Here is an 18,118-nt window from a genome sequence, read left to right as displayed (position 1 = left end):
ATGAAGGTTTCAGATTTGCCATCGAATAATACCAAACCGATTAAGTGACATTTGCTTTGCCAATTACCCCAATCTTGAGCAAGTTTTTATTGATTCACGAAGAGGTTGTTGGAAACATTGGCTTGTTAATTTCGGCGCCCCGTTCCAGGACGGTTGGCTGCGTCGCGTTGGCAACGTGTTGCTCTTTGGTCACAAAAACAAGGGCCAGAAAACAAACCACAACAATGTGCAAGTAATTTAAGCCTCGCACTGCCACTGTACGGGCACGTCGAACGAAGTGTCCCAGTGTAAATGTTGCAACTTGCAAGCAGCGAGCACACTTATTCACACTCCCGTCACGTTCATTTAGGTTCATTTGGGTTGAAATTTTACACCCTTACAACGGCAGAATGGCGCTTCTGCTCTGCCAAGCACTTGGTTTAATTTGTGTAGGGGGAAAAAAAAAGGAAAAAAAAACCTCCCCACGTTTCCTTCCCGCTCCCAGCAAAGGGTCGTTTCCTGTGCAGGCGATCCTCTGTTTCCTCTATTTCGACGCCCTGGGCCATGGGATGAATTAATTGAATCTGCCGCGTGTTTTGCTGGCACATTAATTTCACCGGCTCCGTTTGCGGTCCACATTGCGTGTTGCGCGTAGCGTTGTTGCGCATTGAAGCTAAATAGGATGTGAGCTTTCCTGCTTGGGAGAGATTCGGGGGTTCCGCTGTTTGCCGTGTGCAAGGAGATTAGAAACTTTAAACGTCCCTTTTACCAAGAAGCCAGCAGCTGATGAAGCTGATTAAATGAGGGATCTATGTAAATGGCAGTAGCTTAAAGCGTGCGGGATTAGTAACCCCTACAGCACCGCATGTCAAAAGGACAATTTAATAACAAGCGTGAAAATTAGAAGCAAAGTAAGGTATTAAAAGCATTAATGTATAACGAAAGTAGTGTCCTGTATTCTAATAATCATTTAGTAAGTAGACACTTCCCGGTAGCAAAAAATACAATGCATGATGAATCTTTTAACTTTCACCAGCGAACACGGTTTGTGGGATTGCATTTACACAGGTAAGCACAGTTAAGCACTGCTGCAATAATTTATTCAAAAATAGCGATCCAGGTAAGTGAGTAAATAAGTAGAAATCCTTGCAGAACACATCCCATAAGCACAAAAAATTGATAATAAGAATTCATCTTAAAGCGAGCAATTGATGCTTTATTTTCGATAAACCAATCTAATTCCCATTTCGCTCTCCGCACCCTCCCCCTTCCCGCAGCCCAATCCTGATGATCTCGTCGTACGAGTACGTGGAGTACATTGATGGCAACATGGTGGCGGCCTGCCTGTCCCCGGTCGACAGCTTCTGGCCGGCGTCCTTCTTCGTCGGCAGCATTGTGCTGTTCTTCATCGTGCCGCTGCTCATACTGGTCGTGCTGTACTCGGTGATTGCGAAAAATCTGATGGAAAACCCGACCATCATCATGTCCAGTGCGTCGAGCGGCAACCGGGGCAACGTGTACAAGTACCGCAAGCAGGTGATCTTCATGCTCGGTGCCGTGGTGGTGAGCTTCTTCGTCTGTCTGCTGCCGTTCCGGGCGCTCACGCTGTGGATCATCATCGTGCCGAGCGAGGCGATCGTATCGATCGGCATCGAGCGGTTCTACATACTGCTGTACTTTTGCCGCATCATGCTGTACATGAACTCGGCGATCAATCCAATTCTGTACAATCTGATGTCGTCCAAGTTCCGGAACGGGTTTCTGCAGCTGCTCGGCTGCGGCAAGATCGTCCGCTCGGACAGCATCTCGAGCGGGGGGACGCGCAAGGGCGGCGGCACGTTCCATACGGGATCGACCAACTTGAGCAGCTCGCACGGGACGAGCCAGCGGAAGGGCGGCCAGCGGGAGGAGAGCAGCAGCAGCACCAGCAGTAGCAGCATTCGGCGACCGACGGTACAGTTCCAGCATCCGCCGGTGAGCGACGAGTGGCACCCGGGGCAGGGTGTACTGAGACGTCACAGCAGCATCATATCGATACGGGGAGCCGCAGTGCCGGCTGTGGCCGGGAATGGAAAGTCGCACGACAGTGTAGCCCCGCCGCCGTTGTTGGTGCGCGCAAATGGTAATAAGATTGTCGAGGAGGAGGAGGTGGCAGGGGATGGCTGTCTGCAGCAGGCACTTGCAGCAGTAGAACCACCAACGCAACCACCACCACCACCACCACCACCACTGCCAAACAGTAACGGTTTCCATAGGTTTAAGGATAGGGTTAGGATAGCCGGTTCGCGCCAGTCGTACCGGGCAAGGTTAGATTTCCACCACTACCGTACCGGTGGGTATGTGAGGCAGGGGCAACACACTGCCACTACTACCACCACCAACAACAAGAACACTGCCACAACCGAGGAAGAGGAAGAGGAGTCCACCGACGTTGCCGCCCGACCGGACGACGAGCCACCGCGCCGAAGCAATGACAATAATCGATTTTCTCTACTGCATGCCGCTACGGCGGCACTTGCGACGGCAACTACTGCGGCTACCGCGACAGCGGTCATGGTGATCGTGGCGGCCAGCGGGTCGGTCGATCTGGTCGATGAGTCCACCGATCACGAGCGTCCCGGGGAGCGGTTCCAGCCGGTGGACCAAACGGATTGGACGAGGAGGGAAGCAGAACGAAGTAATGGAAAGGAATCGCCAGCACTAGCGGCATCGTGCATAGCACCGTCGCCCTGTGCTGTTGGTTCAATGGAATGTGATATTTAGCTCCTGGAGCAACGGAAAATTGCATTGGTTTACGGAGGAGTGAGTGAGTTAGTGAGTGCAGTTGCAAACTGTACGAACTTTGTAGCAATCGGAATCGAAGAGACGAACGAACGTTATGAACGTTTTGAATGCTTTACTATGTTTTTTTTCTTTCCTGTGCAATTGATACAAGTGGTCTTGTAAGGGAACGGAAAAGATTGGAAAAAAGAAACTAAGATTTGAGCGCAGTCGAGAGAGGGATAGAGAGAGATAGAGAGGTACACGCAAAGCGAACAGATATACCAAGTATTCCTATGTTGTACATTCGAAGCTATTTATACCGAAACATACAACACAACACAGATCAGTAGCATGTAGACAAATAGAGAGAGAAAAAGAGAGAAAAAACAGTGGACGAACATTTTATGTGTAAAACTTTATCCCAAAATAAAGCAAAAAATACACACTCTGATGGAAGATTCATAAAAAAGGGCAGTTCCAAAAGTTTCATTTGTTCCAAGGGGGAGGGAGTGGTGCTAGGATGGCAGCACGGGAGAAAGAAGCTTGCGAAAACGGCAGCGAATCTTTAATCATTCCGCCAATTCCACAAATAAACCCCCATATCACGGCAAAGTGGTGAAACGTGAGTAACTAATTTCTCCTTCCTCGTTCATTACCGTCATCGCTGTAACACTGGAGCGATTGGACAGCTTCCTACTATAAAGTCACTTTTATGGCTTCTTCCCACGCCTGGCAGCGATGATCGATAGCGCAAGAGCAAACCGTCGGCCGGCACCGTCATGGAACAGCGAAAACCGCCCCGGAAACTCCAGACCCAGTAAGTATTCGCGTAAACAAATCACAAGCAAACAGGCAGCCAATCCAACTGGCCATCCGTTCCATCCGTATATCTATTATCTAAGCACGCACCAAAGGTGGCTTTATGGTTGTGCCACGTTATTCTCCGCTCGTAGTGCGATTGTGGCTGTCCGATTGAGATACGGACACTGACTATCAATGGAACGCTACGAATCTTCCGCTGGATGAATGGATGGACCGGACTGGCCGCACACTGGGCTTCCGTTTGAGTGACATTAAGTTGATTTTAATTATTTGAAATATATAGCCCCGGGAGAGTCATTTTGGGAGGGCAAATTTGCTTAACTGATACAACAATTTAAATGGCAAAGAGCAAGGAAAAACCCCGGCAAAACTGCATGTCACAGGGACAGATAGCAGGATAAGAACGCAAAACGTGGCGCGCTGGGTTAAGGTTTGTATCTCTTGTGAGCGTTTTTTGTTTTTAATATTATTTCGTTAAAAAAGTACACCAAATAAGATGGAAGAAACATGGTGGAATAAATTGTGGCTAAGTCTCATAAATACAGCACCGCGCGAAACCCGCTTGCGACCGGCGAAGGCAACGTCCAACGATGCGCGAAGGGGATGCGCAGCGGCAGGGGAGGGTACTAAGGGGAAGGGAGGATGAATCCGTGTTTAAGTTGGATGTGATTCTGCTACAGCTAGTCTTTTCTTGTTGCGCAGTAAGGTAAATACTGCTTGTTTCGCCTTAGCTTAAGCCTAACCTCACGACGCGTACGTTTCCTTAAAGCGCCTTTGCACGTGCTGGTACGCGTTGTAGATCCTAAAAGAGCAACAAAACAAAAAGCGTTCGTTAACATTGATGCGTAATTGCGGCGCCTTTCCCCCGAACACACTTACTTCGACTTGGCAGTTTTGAAGGACTTCTTGCGTCCTTTGGTTTTTTTCTCATCCGAATCGAGCGAGTTGGACGAGCTGGAGGCTGGCAGATCGATCGGTGCTATCGAGATGCAGTTGTCTGAAGAAACAGAGGAAAACAATAAGCTAAGCATACAGATACGCACACCGACACAACCCTGAATCATGCGTCCCCTTACCAGGGTGTACGAAAAATGCCAACGAATGACGGCCACGGGTGCGGATCGTTTCCTCCTGCGGTATGATCACGCGATGCTGCAGCGCGCTAATCTTTTCGCCCGTCCACGTCGACAGCAGCTCGCCCGCATTGATCAGGATGGCGCCGGGCAGATGGCCGACGCGTTTCCATCGATCCGTGCCGGGCAGCTTCACCTCCAGCCCGCCCTCCGAGTCCTGGGCGAGCAGCGTGAAGGTGCCGTAGTCGCAGTGCGCCCCGCAGCGCGTTATCTGCTGCAGCTCCTGCTCCTCCTGCTCCTGCTGCTCGCGCACCTTCGCACGGTAGTCCTCGGGCAGGGACAGGTCGATCTCGTCCTTGGTGCAGCGCTGCTGGCTGTACTTGCACGTCCCGCGCAGCAGCTCATTCTTCCCGTCGTCCTCTATCAGCGGCGGATAGTAGAGCAGCCGGAATGTGGACTGGTTTTCGCCCTCGCCGTCCAGTATGTGGCGGTGCTTCTCGAGAAAGTACCCGTACGGCAGCTCCATCCCGACGGCCAGCGCCTGCAGCAGCAGGGCCGACAGGCGCTTGAAGTCCGTCGCCAGGTCGGACACGTGCTCCCGGAAGCCGGGCAGCGGTTCGTCCGGTAGCGGACCGCCGTCCGGCTTCAGCGTGCAGATGTTGAACGTATGCCGGATGTCCTTCGATTTGCCGTCGAACCGCTCCTGGCCCGGTTTGATGTAGCCGTGGTTCGTTTCCCCTTTGCGCAGGTACGTTTCCTTCGTGTTGTCCGAGAGCTTGCAGAAATCGTCCAGATGGCCGTACACCTGCTTCATCTGGGTGGATAGGGAGGAGAAGTAACATTGAAATGAGTTATCAAACGTATTTTTACCACGCCCAAAATTGTCGCGGATTGTGTGTGTGTGTGTGTGTGTGTGGGCAGTGCGCTCCCCTCGGGAAGCCATAAAATTAATTCCACTTATTATCGATCCTAAAACTTTGCCGCAATAGGTCAACGTACTCATCCGACCATGTTTTCGGCAGTTCGGCTCATCCACAGCACTGGGAGCAGTATTTAAATCGTCTGTGTCGGTGATGAACAACAATGCCAGAGTGCCGCGGACAACATCGTAGCGAAATAAAACACAAACTTCCTTCCACCATTTGCTCTGCAGTGGATGCGGTCGTTAAATAACCGTTTCCATGGCGCTGTGATACACTATGAGGCGAGAACACTTCTTTTGTTTTTTTTTCTTTTGGAGGGCAATTGCCGTCACGCGGCTATATTGACAACCGTTTACTTGTTTGTGATACTAATTCCCTTACAATTTGGACGCTCGTAAAAAAAGGTGAAGCTTTCGGTGTCGAGTCGTTCGCCAAACAACCAGACACGATTACATCCGGGGGCGATGGGCCAATGTGCCGACCCCTCGTCGCACCGTGGGTTTGTCGTACATCATTTGCTCACGAAGAAAATGACACGCATTTAGATGAACTTCATCGAGCTACGGCAACGCTAAACGTCTCCTCCTCTCTTCTCTCTCGCTGCCAGTCATCGCAACCGGTCAATGCTACGCGAGCTTTGGCGGCAGTACGTGTAGCTCTTTAATTTGTGTGTTTGTCCCATCATATCAACCCCCATCCTGCTTCGTACAACAACGGCCAGCGCGGCGGCCAGATTCAACATCAGCCCACCGAGCTGAAGCCGTCCGATGCGCGCTCATTTGTACCACGTGTTTTGATTGTCCTCGTGTCTCGCCCCGGACAGCCAAACACAACGTGTGTACGTGTGCGCAGTACGAAGGAATGGAAAATAGAGCGCAAGATGATGATGATGATGGTGAGGGAATGTTATGGGAATTAAAATCTTCCACTTCAGGTAATCACGACAGGCACGAACCAACAGCCCCGCCGATACACAGGCGGTGCACGAGATGGATGTTTTCCTACACAATTTATTGCGACGCAAGCATCAACGTAAAATGGTACCTCGAAAGAAAGCTTTACAACACACGAGGAAGAAAACATCATGATGAAGTCCTTCTTCACAGTACATCTCGGTCCTTCTTCAACCACCGACACGCAAACGGGGTGAAGTTGAAGGTTAAGTGCCGCACATTCAGTGGACAAAAACTGGGCGATGATGGAGCCGCGTGTGGGGACAGTGGAAACATGGTTGCGCTTTTTGTCTGCACGCCACTGCCAAACGATATTTAAATCGTCCCTCTCAAACACACACAACCACTGCGCCCATTATGAATGAAGTCAAGGCCAAAACAGCAGCATGAGTCGTCGAGGGTGGAAAGGTGCATCAGATAAGCTTTAGCCAAACATCCGAAGAAGTTGGTTGTATGGTAGCAAATGAAATGGATAATGTTTTTATTTGACTTTATCCGTTTGTTGTGGTAGAGCCCCAATTACAGGCAATAAAATGGTTCCCCTCCCCTGCCAGAACACGATGCACCAGTTGCATGTGAACGGAACGAATTAATGATTCGTTTAATAAGATACACTACTTATCGTCCAAATCCATTCAGACCACCGTGCCATAGTCTCGAAGTTTAGGTCTTATGTGGCGGCTGTCAGTGGCCACGGACGTTAGACGACAGGCAAAACCGGCGAAACCACTACGAACGACGCAAACACCTTCTTCGCTTAAAAGTCGATTGTTATCTCCGTAGGTAGCACCAATCGCCACCTGCTTCATTATGGATCATTTTTGTCCCTATCTTGCTGCCTCCATCTCGCTCGCCTGTCCTCGGCAACGGTCCCGAGTTCCGAGCCCCAAAGGGCCAAACAAATAAGGCAAGTGATTGCCCCGGAATCACGACCTGTGTGACGCAGTTTCGGTACATTTTCAGTGCTTCGTGGTTGGTCAGACGCTCGGTAGATTGTGCCGCTCTCTGTGTTTATCGTCTAGACCGGTGGCGCATAAACAAACCGATGAGCAGCACAAAAATCCATTCCCTTCGACGTTCCGTGTGGCGGAACGCGGTCCAGACTTGGCCAGGCACGGTGGCGCAGCCATCGTGAATCCTTTTACTAGTAAAGTTGTCGTTATGATGAATTATGATCGTCCGTGTTCCACCTTCCTCCCCCGTGTGTTCCACCAGCCGGAGCGCACACTCATTTCCGGATGACGCTCTCTCTTTGTCCTGCCGCGTCGAACACGCACACAAATGGGATCCACCTTCTCCGAGACCGGATGCGGTACTGTTTACTAACAACAACAAAAAACGAAGAAAACGAACGGCGAGCGCGGCGAACATCTTTTCAACAACAAAAAACGGGGATCGTTCAAAACAGAGCCGAAAAGTTCCACACGGAGCTTTGGCCGGCACGACCTGTACGCGACAAAACAAAACGAACCAAAACAAGTGCGTCCGTACCCCCATCCCTTTCCACCCTTTTGTCCTGCCAGCGTTATCGTGTTGCCCCTTCCCTTAACGGGTCTTGAGGGGGAGGGGGGGGAGGGGGTGGTTTCCGTTCCGCTTGGTTAGCGTTTGGACGGAAATTTGTGTTAATTGAAGGCGACAGACGTCAATCGCGGATTTGTTAGACACAGCACATCGCAGTTGGCAAAGATAATACGCAGTTCGGCGCGTTAATCCTGCCTTCGAAAGGCGGCCCCCGGGCTAGCTTAAGATACCGGAAGCAACGGCACCGAACGCGAAGGGATGTAGGGTTTAAGGTTTAAGCCACAAAGCCCTGCCCAGCCACACGTCGCCGTCGCCGGACCTTGGGGGGACGCTTCGAGGGACAGTGGAGAAGTTTTCTTTTTGTTTTGCATGATCTCGGCCACAAACTGGACGGTACACTGGGCGGCGGTTCTTATCGGTTCTGTGTCACGATCACGTGTGTGGGCGAGCGCGCGCGCGCGCGTCAGTAGGAAGATTGTTTTGTTTGCGACTTCTTGTTGCAACTTTGTGAAGGAATGTAGCTCACTAAAAGTAAAACGATTGCTAGTTATATTATGGCACGAATACAAACAACACACGATCGACCTGCGAAGGATGCACGATCGTTTCTTGTTTGCTTCCTATTTGCGTTTTGATATGCGTACTTAAATCTCCTGCTTTGCTGCTTCCACTTACCTTATCCTCCGAGATGCCATGGTTTACCAGCAGCGCGATGCCTTTTTCGCTGAGTGCCTTGTGAAGCTGATGGCCGACACGATTCACCACCGACCGGATTGGACATTCCTCCGTACCTGTACACCGCGTGTGTGTGTGTTCGTGTGTCCAGCATGAAACGAGAACGATAGTAAACGACATTAGAAGTGCTGTTGTAACACATTTATTCGCCCTCCGCCACGAGAGCACGCAGAATTACACCGCCACTGGTGAGAGAACAAGAGCATGGAGGGTTGCGGTGCTTGCGGTCCGCGTCGAGAATGTTGAAATTCCACGGCGAGGGGATTGGTGTTGCGGGGTTGCGGGGAGAAACGGGGAATGTAATTTAGATTTTCTGCTTTAATTACAATAATTTTAACGCGCGCACGACACCGCAGCAACAATTAACGCCGGCGTTCGATCGGAAAATTACGACACCGAGTTTTTTTCTTTTCTGTTTCTGTGTTGGGAGGGGTATATTACGGTGTAAAGGGAAGTACAGTAACTGGCGGAAGGAATGTAAGCACCGGGGATTCATTTCATTATCCATTCGTCTAGTTCGTAAGCGCGTATAAAACTGTTACAAATCCACACCCGCTTTAATGCGGTTTCAAGTCCCAAAGTCCGAAGTCGATTGATTTTCTATTTCAATTCTGTTAAGAAAAGGTACCCACGGGTTCAGTGTTTGCAGAAATTCTAAGAAAAGGCCTCCCCAAGCATACGAGTGATGAGCGTTTGCTTAAGGGTATGACCTTTCCAAGTAAAGTAATCCGTTCGGTGGAGAGGCCCGCCTTCCACCTTCTGTCTGGGGCTTGTCAAAATTCCTCGAACCTTTCCTGGAGCAGAAGAAGCAGACCGAAGGGACTAAAAATAAATAAGTGTATGTATAAGTAACACCCCTTTGCTCCTTTCCCCTAGTGATGTGTGTGCCAAAGCTTCGACCGATATACTTTGTTGCATACCGTTGAAGGGGGGATTTTTCATTCCCTTTTATGCTCGTCATAGGTGGGATTATTTATCTTCTTTTTTTCTTCTCTTCTTTAACTTTCCTTTCAACTTTTCAATCAAACGCTCACGACACTGTCAGCGACATCAAGCGCTGACAAAGTGCGCCTGAACATCTTCACCACCGTCGGCGTACAACCAAATCTGAAGAAAGAAATTCAAATCGCATCCGAATGTGTGCGTGAATGAACGGAGGTGGTAGGGTGTTATCAAACGATTGCCGCACCCCAGAGCCAACAACCACTACTTCACCTCCCTTCCCTTCCCGAAATGGCACGCGTTGACGTGCTTGCTTCCCGCCGTGTTTCCGCGCGGTGGCTTGCGGAGTGATCACCGACATTAAAACGTTCTTCTCACTCGCCACGTTTCCGGCGGAAACTGGCCGGAAGTCATAGTAGCAAAACGAAATCATAAAACTGAGAGAGTGCGCCAACATATTGATGATACGAACAGATTTGATAAGAAATGGTTGTGGGCCAAAGGAAGTAGAGAAGCTGTAGGCACGGGCGGAGGGATATAAAATGTGGCTTTAAAAGGGAAAAGTGGTTCCACCTCCAAACCTTATGCCCCCTCGAGTAGATTGGACAGAATTTCCGTAGAGTGACGTTTTTTTTTTTACTTGAAAGCGAAGAAATAGAACGAGACGACAAAGCTTCATTTTTTTAATACTTTTTTTACGTTCCTTTTTACTGTGTACAGCTTCATGTCACATTAAAGGGCAAGGGGAATACCCCTGCCTGTCCACCTTCCCATTCCAAAGTCCCATCGGTTGGCTGCCGAACCACCGACAAATAATTTACGACAAACTCATCGCTTACTGACCAATATTGGCAGGGGCAGGAAGGTTAATAAAAGGGGGGAATGAGAATAAGCAGTGGACAGTGGAGGACGGCACAAAAAAAGCGCATTTCATGCACATTTTTTACTACTCCATTAAAAGCCGCCGACTGTGGGACGTCATCTTAACGTCAAACAGAGAGAGAGAGAGAAAAAAAAACCCCAAACAAACAATAAGAGGGTGGTGTGACACGGTAGCAGACGAGAGAATCACCATACTGTCACAGGATGTGGAGAAGGAACAACAACAACAACAAAAAATGGAGGTCAACCGGAGGGTGGGAAGAATTTAAGGGCCACACCAACGACCGGATGATTAATATTTCGCTGCGCTATCTTTTCGATCCGAGCCGATTTCACTCCGTTGTGCGTTGTGCCCCATTCACCACAGTGGGAGGCTAACTAAAGACGACGGCGACGACGAAGATGATGGTGACGATACACTCCAACTAGCCTGCTAACGCATTAATTCGTCGATTCTTGACCCCGCGGTCTCGGACGTTACAGCTCCCAAAAGCGTAGGGTGGCTTTTTTTTTGTGTACGGAGATTATCTGGGCCACTGCTGTCCCGTCACCATGAAAACCGCAGCACTTTTTATCGCACGCCCCGATCATATATCAGCAAACCGCCCAACTAGCATCCCGGCCTGCTTATCTTATATACTAGAGGCCTGGTGCCTTTCTTCGCTTTTCGGTCTCTGTGATGATGATGATATGGCAACAACCGCTAGCACTAGCTGGCTATAAGGTTCTGAACAGTAAAAGATGTCGCGCGGACGTTCACATGCCAAGCGGTTGATGAGTTCCAGGAATCAATCAAACAACGAAGGATCATTCATTCATTCATTCGTAGAACTGATCATCTCCGGCTGGACCGCCGGCTCGAGAGTAGTGATGTGCTTCCTGAAGCGTACCAACGACGTCGATTCGACTCCGACACCGGCAAAGCAGGTACCACTTGTTCCGCCCGGAGTCAAAGTCGTCCGGAGTCGTAGTTGCTCGGAGTGGGAGTGGTTTTATTTCGTTGTATTTTTTGGCTTTCACATTGCGCCTGCACTTCGTAAATAGATCTTTGTTTCGAAGGACGAGGGCGACTCCGGAACCACTCTGGACGACTCCAGAACGACTCCGGAAGACTCCAGAACGACGCCAGAATAACTCCAGAACAACTCCGGAACGACTGCAGAACAACTCCAGAACGACTCCGGACGACTCCGACTCCGGGCATTTCCGGACAGCTTCAGACAATTCCGAACAATTCCGTATAATGCTGGGCGGACCTACCTTCCGGAGTCGAATCCGGATTTTTGCCAAGGCTACCACCCATCACTACTCGAGAGCGTGAAGTGAAGTAACACATCTCACACCCTAACCTTCGACAAAACGACAAACCTTCAGACTTCAGAGAGCCGAAGAAGGGGTCGGCGGAGGCGACGGATTAGATTCTTATCGCCGGCAGAGAATTCGAGAGGAATGTAACCGCTTTGCGGGGTGAAACGTTCCCTACCGGTACTACCCCGGTACGGAGAAGGGGCACCGAAGACGGTGCTGGTTGATAAGGACTCGCCCTGTGTGTTGAGATGTAAGAAGAAGACAAAAAGGCAAGAAACCAAAACATGCAAAGAAAAGTGAGTGTTGCCGTGCTATCAGATAAACACGGCACACGATCATCTGCGGCCAGCGTGTAAGAGGTTTATTTTTACACAAAGCCGTTGTAACTCGGCCTCCCACTTCGCCCCGCGCCCGATAACAGCTCTTGAGGCAAAGTTAACTCCGGGGCCGCGAAAGGAACAGGGTGAGCTTCTTCCAGCAGGTCCACCTGTTGCTTGCTGGCAAAAACAAAAACCCCTGCGCCAGCGTGTATGATCTTTGAACTGTTTAAAGGGTGTAGCCTCCTTTTTTTGTGGACAGGTTGGACACGGTCCCGTTGTGCCTCCTCTGTGCTTGTGAATGATTTATGGCAGGGATGCTTCAAGATGAGGTGACCCGCTTAGGAACGCTCGTAAAGCCATAAAATTTGCTGCCAGTCCGCAAATCGGCCCCAAAAGCCGCGCCGCGTGTGCCAATGAAAAGTGCCGGTGTGTGTGTATGGTTGTTTTCAGCGATAAGCGGGGAGCTCCTACTAATCGATGCAGTATGGGGAAGGCCTGAAAGCCAGGGGACATCCCCGCATTTTATGACGAGCATAAAAGAAAGCATCCGCGCCATTCCCCCTCCTGCAGCGAGGCCACACTTGAGAACTTATTGATTTTTAATGGCAGTGATATGATAAAACAAAAATACACAATCTCGGATCGGATGGGGATGGAGGGTGATATAGGCCTCGTGGCACTTTACCCAGGTCGGTCGGATGCGGTTTTGTTGCTTTCGTAGAAGGTTTTACTGAAACAAACCTATTCCTTGTGCAAAAAAAAGTAAGCTTTCGGAACCAAACCACCAGGAAGTATTGTTATAGAGCTGTCAGACGTCGAGTAAAACGTGAAACCAAACTTTTCGATACATCCGAAGTGTAAATAGATAAATTCCACCAATGCTCGAACGCACCACTGAGCCACTGAGCAGGGCAGAGTAAGGTAAGGGAGACAACCCCACAGAGCTAGGGAGACAACGGACACAAACAAGCGTTCATTAGCACGGTCCCAAATGATTGTGGTGAGGAGACACGAAAATGGCTAAACTAAATACTTGCAGCACCCCGCACCACCAGCCGCACGACTACCAAACACATACCCGATGCTCTCTATATGTGCCAATTTTCTTTTAGCGCCTTCCAATTAGAGATCTTGATGGTATCGGGGTACGCCATTACGGTTCCTCCTCCTTCGTGCCTTTGGTTGCCGCCTGCTATGTTACTGACGCGGCAATAAGGGGACACCTTTTCAGGAGCCGCCGGCAGGAGGGGAAAAACAACGTGAAATTAGCCAGAAACGTCTTCACGTGTTTGTGATTAGCCCGGTAAACGATCGTGAGCGATCAATCAGTGGCCGGCTGGAGCATGATGGGGGGGAGGTTCCAAACCGCCATACGGTTGGGAAACTTACAGCAAAAGCCTCTATTGCACTGTCTCTTCTTGTAGTTTTGATCTCAATACCGCGCAAGAAATGACATTTTTTAATCGTATTTGTCTTGCATTAACATTTGTCTTGCAGTGAATCAATTTTGCAAAACACTTCAAAGCTGCACAAGCATAGTAGTACCCGATGATGGTTGTGATAAAGCACAACCGCAATGCGCAATGAGGGACACATATAAATGATTATTGCTTCGAAGAAACCCGCTCCAACAAGTCACCCCAACAACGTTAGTTGATTTGAGCAACCAAACAGCGCGAAAGGGAGTGAGTAACGCTATGAGTAATGGAAATATGTACCAAACAAATAAATACATACTGAGCAAGATTAGCGAGTAGAAATACAAACGCTTAGGCAAACAATTTATGTACTCAGTCGTACACTAGACTATGCCTAGGGCCCTACAACGACAGCATCATAAAATGGTCGTATTTGAAAACTTTACGATTGTTTAGTCTAGCGGTGCAAGGAACACACAGCAAAAGGGTTGTTCTATTTTTAATAAAAATCCCCCCCATTCCGAGGGCATCAGTTTAGATGAAATTCAGTCCGTTACGCTGTGGATTCCCAGCCGGTATCGACTTGTCTTGCCCGCCCGTTAGAAGTGGCAAACACTACAAACTACCACCACTTCACTGCAGGACTTCCCCTGCTTCATAACCGAGGGAGTGTTTTTTTTTTTTTTTTTTTTTTTTTTTTTTTTTTTTTTTTTTTTTTTAAAGAAATGATCGATCATTGCCAGCTGATCTGTTTTAGCTCCTACACTGGCCAGAGCTTGCTTTTCGGTGTGCGTGTTAGCGATCACAGCAAAGTTTGCACATGCAAACCACACGTAATAGAACGTCCAACGCGGGAGAGTGACATCACAATGCAATCCCCTCCACAAGCGAGCCCTCGTCCCGTCGTCCGGAGTGTGCATCGATTCCGATTCGATTGCTTAACTCTGATTTGTTTTCTCTTTCTCTCTCTCTCTCTCTCTCTCTCTCTCTCTCTCTCTCTCTCTCTCTCTCTCTCTCTCTCTCTCATACACACAGAGATCTCTATCGCCACCGGAATTTTACATAATCGTGGATCGTGCTTAGTGGCACGACTCGGGAGACCAGTGACTGATCGGTACATCGGACTGCACTGCAGTGATTTGTCAAGCTCGCGGTACGATCGGCAATGAACCACGCGGAGGTTCCGCGCCGCGATGATTCATTTCGCTCTGCGCCGACCGTCAAATGAACCTCGCTCCTCCGCACCGACCAATGCGCAGGGCGGCACTGCTGTCTCGCCGTACATGAGCGCTGCGCTCCGAAGATGCTGCGCGGCGATCTCGCGCAAACCTTCGCGTATAATATTCACGCTCTCCGTGTATGTGTGTGTGTGTGTTTTTTTTGTAATGTTCTGCTTCTTCTTTCTGCTCCCGTGATACACCTCGAACCGAACGACACTGTCCGCGGCCGGCCTCGGACACGCCGACCGCAAGTTACACTGCTTGTTCGCAGGGGGCCGGATGGTCCACCAAACCTGGAAAGTGGCGCGGAAGCACTGGTGGCGGCAGCAGGTTAGCGTCAATCGAGTTATAATTCATTTGCAAATGGGGTTGTGGCCTTTCAATCGATCGTGCCAGTAGCTGGGACAGCGCGCCGCGCTAACTGGCACTGTGACGGGGAGAGAGATCACTTGAAACCGACTCGGGGCCAGGCACAGCCCCGTTTCACAGGAGGGAACAGGAGGACTACAACGCTTCGCCATGCCCTGTCACTAACGATCATCTCGTACGCTCTGCTCCCCTCCGGTGCGGGTTACAGGAGGATCGTGAATGAACGAATGAATAAATGATTTGATGCTTTGACTGTGTGCTTGTGTGTGCTCTGTACGTGTGATGAAGATTGAGAAAAAAAACAACAACGCTGCTACTAATGAATCAAAAAGCTTACCACAATGTGCGAGATCGATGATCGGTATCTGGCTCTTGGACAGCAGCGTGTCGACCTTTTCCTCGGTTGCTTTGTTCTTCAGCATGGTGATGAAGTTTGTCTTTTTTTGCGATGTTTGCTTAGATATCGGCACAAATGGGTTATGCTGTCGCTATAGCCACCCCTACTACGGTCGGACAGGTTTTGGAGGCTGTATTTGTATGTTCCCCTTACCCCGGATCGCTCACTACTCTCGCAGTGTCATTCGTTTCTAACCAAGAAAAAAACTCTGTTTGCAGCCAAGCGACAGGGCCGCGATCGCACACGCGTGTATGTATATCTGTCAGTGTGTTTGTGTATTTTTATGTTTTAGGAGTGCGTATCTTCTTTTGTTTTCACCACCAAACAGCGCACACACACACGTACACACATATGTTCACGCACGCTCAACAAATACACACACACACACAGTCAGTCAGCACTCGGTGACGTTAAGGGTAACGGGGCGATGAAGCATGCAGGCGGCAGCCAGGGCAAATTTCACTTTTTTCGATGTACAGCAAACCTTTGCGAGGTGGTTCGTTCACCACCCGGTAATCCTGGAAAGTTATAGCACACACCTGCGCCCACACTACCAACACACGAGAAGCGGACCGTTTTACTTCCTCGAAAGGGGTGTTGTGCGATGCATACGTGCGTTAGTGTGCTTTTTCTTGCTTTTCTTCCTCTAACATTCCCCACGCGTGTGTGCTACGACTGCTGCACCTCGGTTGCCGTGGTGATGATGATGATGATGTTCGTTTGTACGTTCACTACTACAGTTCACTATCATTTCCTCGTTCGCGATACTACAGAAAGCGTGTGCGCACCCCACGCAATCGAAAGAAAAAAAAGATTGATCGAGTGATCGATTCGCCGAGTGACACAACACACAGCACCAGCGTTCCGTTTGCGCGTAGCGAACCTCACTTCACTCCGGAGCTCGCTCCTATGTAGGGCCTGTTGGTGTGACTGACACTACCGTTCGTGCGCGCTCGTGCGTTTGTCGTGCGCACCAACCGCGGTATGTTTGCACAAGTGACTCGACTGCTCGCGCTGGCCTCGAATCACACACTAAGCGGTCGGTTTTTTGCCGCAGCGGTCTTTACCCGTTTGCCAACGCGCGCACCCGTATGACGAATGCGTATGCGACAAAACGACGTCCGCTCGCTCGGCCCACGGTTAATCTCGGTGTACAGCGGAAACACCTCCGCCACTGCCGACCGGTGGGGATTGTCCGCGAGTCACCTAACACCAACCCCGACCAGCTGATAAGTAGATTGCGATAAAAGCAGAACACGGCGCGCCGGTGCCTCAGCACACACACACCTGTGAGTGATGGGAATTGTTTCGCCCGTGCTCGGTGCGCTTTTCCTACTCGGCCTACCAACCAACCAACACTTCGATCGTGGCTGGGGTGTGTTGTTGTTGTTGTTGTTGTGTGCCACACACGCACGACACGTTGCACTTTTTCTGCCCGTCCGGCTGCAATTGCACGCGTCCTACTAAGCCCGTAGCCTGGTCGCCGCCGCGCTGTGGTGAAATCTTGAAATCACAGCGCAAACACACACACACTGGCGCTGGCCTACCGATCCGATCCGAGTACTTTCGAAACAAAAAACCGGACTTACTACACCACCACGCGAAACGATGCTGATGAACCGCTGACCGATCATAAACGTTGGCGGATCGCCGCGTTGTATTATTTATTCACGCCTGTCCGCCGCGCCGTTCACACCTGAGGGGGACCCCGAGACTCAGCCGCGGTTCGTGTGCTTGCGCTGGCTCCCTGGCTGCTGTCGCTGGTTGAACAAACGGTGCCAAGGAATATGCTGCACTGACCTGTGTGCTTGTGTGTGTGTGTGTTTGCGCGGAGATTGGGTAGAAAATGAGTTATATGCTCTTGCCGTTTTTTTTCTTTTCTTTTCTTTTCCTTCCGCTATGCTGCCTGTCCGTAGCTGCTGGCCGTCTGGCAGTGAAAAGAAAAACAAACAAGAAACAACACAAAACGCTTCTTCTTTTGACGTTTGTCTTCACACACGCTGCGCAGCGGTGGCGACGGGCAGTGAGATGATCGTACCACTACCATGGCAACAAAACTAAACACACACAAACACACACGCACGATACACACACAAAGCTATTTACAGTACATTCGGGGCTGTAGCTATAGCTAGCACACAGCTAACTCAGTTTTATGCTCAATATTCTAAACATTCAAATGAAAATCTAATTGCAATCTGAATATGATATTTCAACTCCCTCGAAAATTGTATACAATGTGAACTATCTTTGCACACAGTTGAGTTTCAAAGCCGTTGAATGGGCACGTTCAAATTGTGCCCGTTTGTTGTATGGCTTGCGCTACCGTCCGCTTGGTGTGTGGCTGTATCGAATTTTAGTACAAACCCACTGTGCTGGATTTGTTGGCATTCTTGTAGAATTTATGTTTTAACAACTATTTTTCACACAAGCTCTCATAATAAATGTATAAAAAAGTTATGATTTGCCCAAATTAATATTTTGCGTTTTTCT

The 18,118-nt window shown here is 49.7% G+C and overlaps 2 protein-coding genes across 3 annotated transcripts in view; one reads left to right on the top strand and one right to left on the bottom strand.

Moving 5' to 3' along the window:
• LOC121603494 (growth hormone secretagogue receptor type 1-like) overlaps positions 1-3,194 on the top strand; it is a 33,831-nt gene extending 30,637 nt beyond the window's left edge. Inside the window, exon 4 of the mRNA XM_041932287.1 lies at positions 1,257-3,194. Within this exon, the coding sequence (XP_041788221.1) occupies positions 1,257-2,742 (1,486 nt within the window). The 3' untranslated portion in view covers positions 2,743-3,194. The remainder of the gene's footprint in view (positions 1-1,256) is intronic.
• A 795-nt stretch (positions 3,195-3,989) lies between these two features.
• Positions 3,990-17,567, bottom strand: LOC121603495 (proline hydroxylase buaE-like). 2 transcript variants are annotated; one of them, XM_041932289.1, is made up of 5 exons: positions 15,566-17,567; positions 8,710-8,825; positions 4,641-5,451; positions 4,444-4,561; positions 3,990-4,366 (listed from the first exon to the last, which is right to left on the bottom strand). In XM_041932289.1, the coding sequence occupies exons 1-5, from the start codon at positions 15,648-15,650 to the stop codon at positions 4,309-4,311; spliced, it is 1,188 nt and encodes a 395-aa protein (XP_041788223.1). In that variant the 5' UTR covers positions 15,651-17,567; the 3' UTR covers positions 3,990-4,308. The 2 variants fall into 2 exon arrangements, with proteins under 2 accessions (XP_041788223.1, XP_041788224.1); XM_041932290.1 differs by lacking the exons at positions 8,710-8,825; positions 15,566-17,567 and adding an exon at positions 5,637-6,033.
• Positions 17,568-18,118: the final 551 nt, after the last annotated feature.

This window comes from Anopheles merus, chromosome 2R (genome assembly GCF_017562075.2).
Source record: "Anopheles merus strain MAF chromosome 2R, AmerM5.1, whole genome shotgun sequence".
Taxonomy (NCBI): Eukaryota; Metazoa; Arthropoda; class Insecta; order Diptera; family Culicidae; genus Anopheles; species Anopheles merus.
Note: the sequence above shows the minus strand (reverse complement) of the source record. Positions and strands in the feature narration are given on the sequence as shown.